Below are 12,159 nucleotides of genomic sequence, written 5' to 3'. Positions count from 1 at the left end.
TAACTCAAATCTGGAACAAAATATTTTGAGATGGGGAACACATATCATTCTGGGGGTAATCGAAATGAAAAGGCTTGAGCACCACTGGTGTATCGGTAGCCACTGCCCTCCTGGACTCACATGTCCTCTACGGTGATGTCCTTGAGGATCTGGCAGTAGTCCACGTTCCACACCGCCTGGTCGTCCCAGACCTTGGACGCCAGCAGGATGGCTCCCAGCACGATGCGCTTCCAGTTGGACGGGCAGATGTCCAGCTCCGCGTAGGTCAGCAGCCTCTCCAGGTACACCTGGGATGGATGTGAGAGACGCAGACTTTACAAAACCTTTCCAAAACCTTTCCAGAATATTTAACAAAACGTCCAGGACTATATAACAATCATTCAGCGCAATAACGAGTCTCGCGCTCTTATGTGCAATGCCCAAAGACAGGCAGTGTAGCAAAAACAAAGCGTGCACGCCGCGAACGAACGTCAAAAGGTAAGAAGATTGTGGCAGGGAGCTCTCAAAGTTGATTTGTGGTGGCAGTAAATGAGTTAACAAAATCAATAACCAAAAACAATGCATAGCCATTTTTTCCAGGACCTTCCAAGACCCTTGATCAATTCCCAAACTTTTCCAGTACTGGAAAAAATATTTATAAAAATAAAAAAACGTGAGATTTCTAATCGTATGTTTCTGTATCAGTGGTCCTCAAACCTTTTCACGTCAAAAGTATTTAGCCATGGACCCACATCTCAAAATATTTTGTTCCAGCAACCCCCTAGAAGCAAAGATGTGAATTAAAAATGCCAAAATATGTATATTCTGGGGGCGCGCGCTGGCCTACCGGTCCAGGGGCATACCACATGGGCTTAGTGTGGATCCAGACTACCTTTGCGTGTCACTCCCCATCTCTCTCCCCATTTCCTGTCAGTCTACTGTTCTATCAATAAAGGCATAAAATCCCCAAAAACATATCTTAGAAAAAAAGAATACATATATATGTATATTCATAGATTTCCAAACAAAATCATGATTTTTCAAGTGACACAATATGAGCTTGTATATCTGCCATTTAGCCAATGCTAAGATCTAAAATGACACATGCTTTCCCGGTTCGATTCCTTAAACAATTGCTTTAGGGGGTTATAATGGGCCCTTACAGGTCTGGTAACTGAGAGTGTACAAATGGAACCAACAAATGGAACCAAGATTAAAAAACAAAACAAAAAAACAGTTCACGGATTTCAGGAGACGTAGTTGCAACAAATACACATGCAGTTCTTATTGATAAAAATCAAGAACTTTTTTTCCCCACAGCAAATGACAAAAGGTCTTCCTGACCTTCACTGGTTGTATTTTTAGAGTTTACCGCCCTCTGGTGGCCAGTAGGTGAAAGTCAACAGTCAACATCAATGGCACTAATTCAGAAATGACTGTGCTTCTATAGAATCCAAATGACTGAAATCAGTCATAGCGACTGAGAACTTTAATCCATGGATAGGACTATTAATACAAGTAGGAGGATTTAGGATCCCCTCTAAATCATCCCAACACACACACACACACACACACACACACACACACACACACACACACACACACACACACACACACACACACACACACACACACACACACACACACACACACACACACACACACACACACACACACACACACAGAGAGAGCAGCTCACCAGAGTGACGATGGCACACTCTGCAGTCAGCTGTGCGGCGCTGAACAGTGTCCTGACAAAACGGTAGATGAGCTTGTGTTCCGGATCTAGACGGGCGTAATCCTCTGGCACTGGGTCTCTCTACAGGTCGGACACGGACACACAAACACACAAACACACGCACACGAGAGCGCGCGCACACACACACACACACACACACACACACACAAAAGGTTTTGAACTATTCTCTAAATGTCACAAAACGACATGATAATAACAAGCTTAAAAAAGAAAGTGAATAGAATGTATTATGTGGCTTCATTCACAAACTGAACACTTAGCAACTTAATATGGATATTTATAGATTTGATAATACCTCGTCTTTATATTTATAAAAGTATATTATATATTTATAAAACGTTATATTTGTTAATTGCGTAAAGTTGTGATACAAAACAAGTGTATTATCATTGTGTTGGATGTATTCTATCTGTCCTGTGACTGGGAGGGTGAAATGGAGGCAATTAGCCACTCACGCAGAGAGGATGTAACTTCTCATCAAAGATGTCCAGTGATTTGTCCGAGTCCCTACAGGAGAAAACACAGCTGTCAATGTCCACTACTGACTATGAGACATGTCTTGCCACACAGACACAGACACTCATGTTCACACAGGCAGCCCAAATCCGATCTTTGGTCTCTCCCGGATTGGAATCAGATTATTTTATCATCTAAACAAGCAAAAAAATAAAATAAGTAATAACGCATGGATGTTTTTGTTTGTTTGTTTGTTTGTTTTGAGAATCAGATTTGAACCACATTCCTACTAGGTGGTTTGTGTCTCAGTCTGGACACCGGCACACTGAAACCCGATTTCTAAGCTTGTAGATCTGTCATTTCAGCCTTTTTTGTAATTGAAAACGTATGAAAAATGTTCAACATGCAAGCGATTATACAAAACAATTGCGATGATCTCGAATAATTGCGATTGCCCAACTCACAACTCTCAATGTCTGAATATACAAATCTGATATATTTGCACACAAAAAAACAGGACAGTTAGTCATAAAGATCGGATTTGTGAAAAAAAGAAAAAAGAAATGTCTGCAGTCTAAAGAAGGCACATACATGAAATCACAGCTCCATATACCCAATGGGTAAACCCTCCGATACGCTACAATGTGATGCACATGACATGTAAATAAAGATAACGGTAAAATAAGGACCTACCTGTTTTTTATGTGGTAGTATACTGCTAATGTCACACTGTTGGCAAAGAAGAAGAGCAAACAGCAAAAGTCAGTTCAGGTCAGGTTCCATTTTCAATTAATAATTAAGAGCTGTCTGGAGAACACAGATGCAATCTGTGTTCTCCAAGGCCTTTTATTGGCGCAAAATGAAACCAACAAATTTCGATCCTAGTATGTCTTCCAATGATTAATACGGGACTTATTTCAAAACAAATTGGCTTCTATTTGCACCAAAAAAATCACTAGTTGACCATGTCCTATATAAAAACAGTTTTCTTCGATTTCTAAAAGATGACCTTTTTGGCAGTGTAGGGAGACGGGAACAAATGTAGTTATTTTTTCACCAGCTGTTAATACTTTTTATTGGTTAAATATTCATAAAACCCACAGACACTTAACCACTTTCACGTTCTCTTTTACCTTGTGTCTGGGCTTGTCTTCTGAATATAACATTATCAAACAAAGACAGAGACAACCATGCAAGGCACACAGGGATCAGTCAGTATCTTGCTCAAGGACACTTCACACAATGCCAGAGGGAGCCGGGGATCAAAACTGGAATATTTTTGTTCCCAGACAGCCTCTCTATAGCCTGAGTAACTGCCACTACAGTATGTAGCAGGCTTAAAGGGTGTGTGTGTGTGTGTGTGTGTGTGTGTGTGTGTGTGTGTGTGTGTGTGTGTGTGTGTGTGTGTGTGCGCGCGCGCGACCCACCCACCATTTGATTGTGCTTTTGAGGTTGGGCTGGCTAATGGTGCTGTCGTCTATGAAGATGGTGGAGCAGGAGCTGTACTTCTTAGAGAGCGGACCGGGAGACACCTGCACACAAAACAATCGTCAGCGATACAAAGTGTATTGTAAGTGTAGCGGAGAATCCAATATGTAGGGTTTATTATATTGGAATAGGCGCGCTACTCGCCTGCCAAGGATGTAATTATTAAGTATAAGAGCCATGTGCCATGTGTCATTCAACAACAGTCACCTACATAAGGCTTGGGGGCCCAGGCCTGGTCTCCTTGAGCTCTCTCTGATCCGATCTCTAATATGGTTTCATCCAAACTCATCTGGTCTGAGAGAGTAGGCCCTTCTTATAGTCAATTGTGATGTTGTGTATGACATCACAATGTCATATCGCATTGTCTCCGAATAAGGTCGTATATCTTTTCTACACTCCCCCCGTGAAACCATTAGGTTTCACTATCTATTCAAAAGATAATAAGACCGAATTCGTACTTGCTATCTTCCTTTCTGGAATCTTCATGATTCTCTTCTGGTGGTTGTGGTAGGTAATCTACGCTCATGCAGCCGAGCCCATATAGTTGTGCTATGCTTACATTCTTCTCCACGGCGTCCCGTCAGAGAGAATGTAGTCGCGCCGTATTTAAAGTGACTCCTACATTCTCCTCCACGGCGTCCCGTGAGAGAGAATGAAGAGACACTCCGGCGTATACAGTAGTTTCTCCGCTCCTCTGCACGGCGTCCCGTGGAGAAAAGTAGAGAGGTACTGCTGTGACATCGAGCGCTGACTTGAGAGCAAATTTCTTTATCCTGGATGGGGTCTTGAATAAGGGATCTGTCAGTCCATCTGTCTTCTGTTTTAATGGGTAGGGGGTTCCTTGTGAAAGGGTCCGCCGCGCCCTACATTATCTCAATAGGTAATGTAGCTATGAGGGGATTGGGATATTGAATTCCTGGACAGGGTATTCCATATGCATGATGTATGATTTAATCCTTATCGCCTCTGCCGCGCCGTGGCGACAATGCCATGGCGTATTCTGTGAGGTCAGGGACCTCGCCTTAGCCATTTAGTGGTGACTCGCTGGGTAATGGAGCTGGTTCTGTTCCATGCTGTGTACATATTATCTGTACTAAGTTCAGGTGTAATAGGCAACATACGGTGATTGGGAAAGACCTCCTTCAGTGGTAATGCCAATGTACCTGTAGGGAGGCTGGTGGATGTTGTGATGGGCAAGAAAGATCTTCAGAGTGATGAGAGCTATGGTGATACTCAAATGCCCTGGTTCTAATACCTGATGCCATTCCGGCTTAGGTCTTCGTCGTTGGTCTTCGTCGACGTCTTGAGTCTTGAATGATCTCTTGATCATTTTAGATTTTAAAGATAGGCAAAGGCTTCTACCTTTGCAATAGCAGGCAACCTATTGGCTCTACTTTGTTCAATCTAGCTAGGCGATCTTTGATCGCACGTAGCTGGGATTCAGATGGAAAAATCACACACAATAGCTACGATAACTACGAGGCTAGTCCAACTGAGATAAATTTCGTCCGTAAGTACACCAAGTCTTAACACATTACCATTGGCTACTGGTAGGTAAGCGCTGTGTGCACTGCGGATACACTGCAAATGCAGGAGGAAGACTCACTGCTATATGCGTCGAGCAAGCTTACTTAAAGCTTGTGGTCGAGGCTCACTGAGGTGGATTTACCAAAAATCTCTTATCTCAATGATGGGGCACGCTGGAGTAAACTTACCAAAAGCTTACTCAGGGCAATAGGGGCACGCTGGAGTAAACTTACCAAAAGCTTACTCAGGGCAATAGGTGCGTCGAGCAAGCTTACTTAAAGCTTGTGGTCGAGGCTCACTGAGGTGGATTTACTAAAAATCTGCAACAGCGATGAAGGCTCACAGAGTTAGGCTTACTTAAAGTCTATATCTCGGTGGCAAGATACTGAGTGATTTACTTTGCACCAGCTATCTTCTTCTCAAACACTTACCTATCAGCACTAGTGAGGTGAGACGTATAGTGATTTGAGGTATAATCGTAAGTACGTAAGTATTCCGGATAAGAACCGCAAATACACTACGTAACACTACGTAAAGCCTACTGTGTAGGTCAGTTGATCTCATGGCAGACTGTAAGGTGATTCCCTTTGAATGCCGTCTTTAAGATTCCAGGTCATCTGGAATACTGTTTCTGATGGTATGCAGTTCTTGGTGATATCTCTACTGCTTGATTAGTTCGGCCACGTCCGGCTGAAGTTCAGTTTAGAAAGGGTAATGTCTGGACAAGGAAATTGGCTATGGCTGACCCTCGAGATTAATGGCCGCCGTCTCTCCCCCTATATCGAGGTTAGCCATCGATGTGTGGGGTATTTCCATGGTCCAGCCGATTACCACAACACGGATGAGGGCCTTATTACGCGAGGGCCTGCCGCGGGAGTGATGCAATAATCTACCATCTCTTCGGAGGTGGTATTGGTCTTGCGGATGGGTAGCAAGGGGAAGCTGGTCACAGCCGGCTACAAAGTATCGTTGTGATTCAGCTTTGTTCCGACACGAAGTCAGGCAGATTGGCTAAGGTAGGTTGCCGACGAGGTCCGCGCAATTCGCGCTGGTTGAGTTGGGCGGCTCGGCGTATGAGAGCTTGATCATGGGTCATCTCACGGCGCTCCTGAGCAAGGACGGATGTGAGTACCGATTGAAGGGTTGTGGCGTCCGGGTGCAGGGTGGAACCACGTCCAGCATGCTCTGCTTAAACTCTAGGAGGTCGTCGTGGGTGACCGTGCCTTGTTGGAAGGCCTCTATCCCTCGGGTGTTCAGTTGTTGTCGTTCGGTCATGGCGATCGGATGGCTCGTCGCGATTTGTAATGGCCACCAAGTGTAGCGAAGAATCCAATATGTAGGGTTTATTATATTGAATATAGGCGCGCTACTCACCTGCCAAGGTTGTAATTATTAAGAATGAGCCATGCGAATACCAATCGCGTTCAACAACATACATAAGGCTGGAGGCCGGCCCAGGCCTTGCTATTCCTTGAACTCTCTCTGATCTGATCGTCTGGTGTATACTTGACCTGTAGTGATTTAGTCTATTATGATCTTGACTTGATCTATACTTGATCTTATAGACTAAATCACTACAGGTCAAGTATACACCAAGGCCCTTGACCTTGGTGCTGATAACGCCAAGGTCGCGGGTTCGATCCCCGTAATGGCCACCAAGTGTAGCGGAGAATCCAATATGTAGGGTTTATTATATTGGAATAGGCGCGCTACTCGCCTGCCAAGGATGTAATTATTAAGTATAAGAGCCATGTGCCATGTGTCATTCAACAACAGTCACCTACATAAGGCTTGGGGGCCCAGGCCTGGTCTCCTTGAGCTCTCTCTGATCCGATCTCTAATATGGTTTCATCCAAACTCATCTGGTCTGAGAGAGTAGGCCCTTCTTATAGTCAATTGTGATGTTGTGTATGACATCACAATGTCATATCGCATTGTCTCCGAATAAGGTCGTATATCTTTTCTACAGTAACTCTTGAAAAGTACACAAATGGAACCAAATGGACCTGTGGTTTAATTTGTACACTCTCAAGTGTTAAACAAACACTGAGGATTTTACAGCGCAGATCGGGGGGTCCCAGCATAGTTTAGTTCAGTGATTCATAATCTCTTTTAGACCATTATTTATAAAGGTAAATCCTTTTTTGAATTAGAGGGAGCTCGGTCCAAAGATAGCAACGAAACATAAAATATAAACATGCATATCTAAATTCATGATACATGAGTTATGAAAGCAGACATGTGAAAAGAGTGAGAAAGTTCCAAATGATGAGCCAAGATGCAGAGAACACTATAATTCTTTCTCGTTTGCCTTTCTTTAAGTGAGAAATACTTTCCCTCATCAATATTTATCTAGATATAATTCCAGGACACACCTGTAGGTTACCGGATATTGTACCATAAGACTCCCTAATCGGGAGATAAGCAACCGTCAGGTCACATGCACAAACTTTAGAAGGCAATCGTAGGCAATCAGGAGGGAATATGGGAAATGGGACAGATCAGTACGAGATGATTTTAGGCCAAAATCTGTAGGAGCAATGTCCAAAAATGTGTTTTGGAAAAATCGGCCTGATGGTGGCGCTAGAAGAGGGCCATGTGAGAAATGGGTGGAGGTTGTGATTTGCCATCCAAGGAGTGTGTGTGCAAAGTTTGGCATTGATAGGGCCAACGGTGGCAGAGATATCACTAGGGCAAAAGTGTGACGTGATGTGACGTGACTGACAGACAGACAGACAGCCGGTGGAGCTTTTCATAGTAACTGCGACCTTGACGGTCGCAATCAACCACACAATTGCAACATCCTGTTCAATTCCAGGCATTTGGTTCGAGGCACTGTGTCACATTATGACGTTAACCCGTTCTACCCATGGCATAGCTTCTTTCCTCTAAACTCTAACTAAACTAGTAAGACTCCCTAATCGGGAGATAAGCAACCGTCAGGCCACATGTATACGAAATGGGACAGATCCATGTTGATGACATGAGTCTAGACATACTGTGTACCGCTTTGCGTCATTTTATGGCAAAATCTGTAGGAGCAGTGTCCAAAAATTTGTTTTGCCAGAATATCCAGGAATATATTATATCCATTCAGCCTCTCCATACGTCATATGCAGTGAGCGACATGTAAAACGCAGAGCTAGCTGAAGAGTCCTTGTGCATGCAAAGTGAGAAGGTTGCAAAAAGAAATGTAATGCAGCGCTAGCCGAACAGCTGAGCTGAGCTTAAGAGAGGAGACAGTGGAATGGGGGTCACTAGTAGGTCAAAGAGAGAGACACAGATAATCCCTACTCATCACCACAGGCCAGTGCAAACTGTCAGGTCAAAGGAACGCATACTGTAGCCTGGTGGTCAAACATAAACACACGTCACACACATAGGGATGGGACGATATGAACATTTCATATCAAGATTATTGTGACCAAAGAAATCAGGATTTATGATATTATCACGATAATCAAAATATCCCCAACATCCATTATCCTGGGGCGGAACATTTGCCAAAAAATAGCAGATCTACAAGCTCACAACGCGTGAGCTTGTAGATTGGCTGGCTATTTTTTGGCAAAGCGATTTGGTAGAGTGAAAAAAAAGACTATCAAGTGCGTATATTATAAGTATGTTTTACCAATAGAGAGTTTAAATGGTAACAGATATGCAGCTCAGCAAATAAAAGGTGAATTGATCCCAGTGCATGACGGAGGTTTTCACGATACCTTAGCTGAGCTGATACCCCCCCCCCCCCACTACATACTGTATAACGTCGATTTATAACAGTAGTTAATTTCAGATATTTAACCACTTAAAGGAGTGGCCCTCTCCATCATCAAAGTTGCCCACCCCTGCTCTACAACAAAGCTCTTTGCTGAAAATGGTTAATTGAAGAAAGAAAGAAAAACGGTCTGTCCCCTGTAGCAACTCTGAGGACCCCCTAGGGGTCCGGACCCCCTGTTGAACACCCATACATTATCTACAAGTTCAAAAGGCAACTACGTATACTGTACAGTATAGGGCTTACATGGTTCAAATCAAATCTCTAGTCCGTCCTAACACGAGCCAAGAGTAACACAGCCGTTCACACATGGACACTTACATGACTGACGTGGTTTATGTGGTTGCTTTTCCTCCTGTCTCGTACTGAAAATGGAAAGAAAAATATTTGGTTATAATTCCCCCTTAATTAAAGAGGGGGTGCCATAGTTTGGTATTTTTTCAGTTGGGTCAAAAGACCCAACTGAAAAATATTGAGTTAATGACATCATAAAATCATCCCTCCCTTTTTACCATACACCCAACACTGTGGGTGTGGCTAACCTCAGCTGGGTCACCACCCACCTGACAACCAGGCATACTTAATGGAGGGGTGTGGCCACATAAAAACACAATTTTAACACTTTCTGTACACTTTTTTGGAAAACATCTTCCCAGTATAATCACTAGTAAGACGCCTTGGGGCGACATACCACCTCACCCTAACTTGCCCACCTTGTTTTAACATGGGTGGATTGTTTAGCTGTGCTAGGCTACAGCCAGAGTACCATTCACTGCATGCCACTCCCCTGCTCTCTCTCTCCCCCCGTCTCTCGCCCCTGTTGACAATCCAATAAAGGTTTAGAAAGCCACCACCCCATAAAGCAACTTTATAAAAGGACTATATACTAAAAAGAGTTCTAAGGGCCACTTCTCAATAACCGAGCACAACATAAGACACCCGAGCACACCATTCACTACTAATTTATTTATTAGGGGTAAACGATAAAGGTTTATACCTTATAAATAAAACAGTACAGTGAAAGGTGTGTTCCAGTTTAGCTGAGAGGTGGCAGGAGGTACAACTGTATCTAACAGTGTAAAACAATAATAGAATGGAGTTGTGAGGCAGTGCCTATGTGGGGGTTGACTAGTTTGAGCTTTTCAGAGCGGTTTTGAAGGATTGGAGGGTGGGGGCTAATTTCTTTGAATATTCTGTTTATCTGCCCTGTGCAAATTTGTTTACAAAGCTTAAAAGCCAAACAAATGTTTAAACCAGGGGTCTTCAACCTTTTCAGGCCAAGGACCCCTTGAGAGAGAGATGAAGCAGGGACCCCCAAAACCTGTTAATAGATTCCATATACTTTTCATTGTCTCCACCAGCCGAAGGCTGAGAGAGAGTACGTCCGTCCGTCCGTCCGTCCGTCCGTGCGTCCGTCCGTCCGTCCGTCCGTGCGTGCGTGCGTCCGTGCGTCCTCGCAGTTTGTGAGCAGCTAATCTCAGTCACCGTTGGCCCGATCGCTGCCAAACTGAGCACACACACTCCCTGGATACCAATCTAGAACCTCTGCCCCACATTTTTCAAATCAGCCTCATGGTGGCGCTATAACAGGCCGATTTGTGTGGCCTGGTTGTTACCAGCTAATCTCCGGCGCCGTTGGCCCGATCGCTGCCAAACTGAGCACAAACACTCCCTGGATGCTAATTCAGAACCTCTGCCCCACATTTTTTAAATCAGCCTCATGGTGGCGCTATAACAGGCTGATTTGTCTGGCCTGGTGGAGACCTGTGCTCGGAAGAGCACTGCTTCTAGTTGTTGACAGTGCAATGACAGCACAATCATCAGTGTATTTTGGATTCTTGAACCGTCAATACTTAATAAACTTGGCCTTTAACTCTTTACTTAGTCTGCTCTTTTTCCCATCTACACCAAAGCTCTTTGCCAAAACTGCGAGGCATTGTGAGCTTGTAGATCTGCTATTTTTGGTTAAAGTTCTACGAATATGGACGCTACGGTTCAAGTGGTTGATATAAAAAGGAGAAAAAAAAAAGTTTCTATCAACCAAAGATTTGGAGGACCCCTGTAGTAACTCTGAGGACCCCCTGTTGAAGACCCCTGGTTTAAACAAAAACACAATTAAATCGTTAATTGCAATTATTTGTATGAGAATGAATCGTCAACTTACATTCCGTAATGGTGACAGCCCTACCCGTGATGTGAGAACAGTAAAATGTAGCCATTGTGTTATCATGGTGCTCAGGGGGTGTCGAGTGTCAGACGAACATCATGGGATCAAAGACTTAAGTTTCCACCAGCCCTGCGTGAATCACTGCTGCCTTGTCCAGGGATTGTGTGAGAGTGTGTGCGTTAGTGTCTCATGTCGCTGTGAGAGTGTGCACGTGTGTGTGTGTGTCTCCCTCTCTCGTGTCGGGACAACTCACCGTCTGTCTGGGATTTGCTGAGGAAGATGGTGCTAGCACGGGCGTGGTCCGAGGGGTTTGACTCGCATGCCAGTTCTGTTATCACACACACACACACACACACACACACACACACACACACACACACACACACACACACACACACACACACACACACACACACACACACACACACACACACACACACACACACACACACACACACACACACACACACACACACACACACACACACACACACACAGTGAGTCCCTGTGCATCTTGAGAGGATAGGCATCAAATAAAGTATGTTTGTTTATATATTACACCCATATATACTGTATATACAAACACCAGCCAACACATTAATTTGTATAATTTTATACTTAGTCACACAATGGTGTCGTGAAAAGACAGCCAATCTACAAGCTCATTGTGCCAAGTTGTGAGTCTGTTGTGCTATTTTCACTTTCCTTTTTAGATTTTTAATCTGCAATGACATACCCAAATAGGGATTATTTAATCAAATTATTATCGATTATGTGTTCTAATCGATTAAATCAATTGGTTCAATTAACTCTAGCACCACTACAACTGAGTACAAGCTGTACCCATACACCTGCCATCAGGGTTACCACACATTGTTTCTGTAATTGATACTGTAACTTAACTTCTCCAAGGTATTTAGCCCATTTCTAGGCCTATAGCAATCATACAGTGCAATAATGAGGCTCTTACACCAGTGTGCAACATCAACATTCCAAGACAGACTCGAG

At 43.8% G+C, this 12,159-nt stretch overlaps 1 protein-coding gene across 2 annotated transcripts in view; it reads right to left on the bottom strand.

Moving 5' to 3' along the window:
- The window catches only part of ccnyl1 (cyclin Y-like 1), a 33,733-nt gene that overhangs the window by 8,593 nt on the left and 12,981 nt on the right, over positions 1 to 12,159 (bottom strand). For both annotated transcript variants that reach the window (XM_080753291.1, XM_080753290.1), the window contains 7 exons: positions 11,405 to 11,479; positions 9,306 to 9,349; positions 3,626 to 3,726; positions 2,888 to 2,923; positions 2,194 to 2,245; positions 1,679 to 1,798; positions 121 to 287 (listed from right to left, as the gene is read on the bottom strand). In XM_080753291.1, the coding sequence (XP_080609417.1) occupies positions 121 to 287; positions 1,679 to 1,798; positions 2,194 to 2,245; positions 2,888 to 2,923; positions 3,626 to 3,726; positions 9,306 to 9,349; positions 11,405 to 11,479 (595 nt within the window). The remainder of the gene's footprint in view (positions 1 to 120; positions 288 to 1,678; positions 1,799 to 2,193; positions 2,246 to 2,887; positions 2,924 to 3,625; positions 3,727 to 9,305; positions 9,350 to 11,404; positions 11,480 to 12,159) is intronic.

The sequence above is a fragment of the Nannobrachium achirus genome, assembly GCF_963921795.1.
Source record: "Nannobrachium achirus genome assembly, chromosome: 22".
Taxonomy (NCBI): Eukaryota; Metazoa; Chordata; class Actinopteri; order Myctophiformes; family Myctophidae; genus Nannobrachium; species Nannobrachium achirus.
Note: the sequence above shows the minus strand (reverse complement) of the source record. Positions and strands in the feature narration are given on the sequence as shown.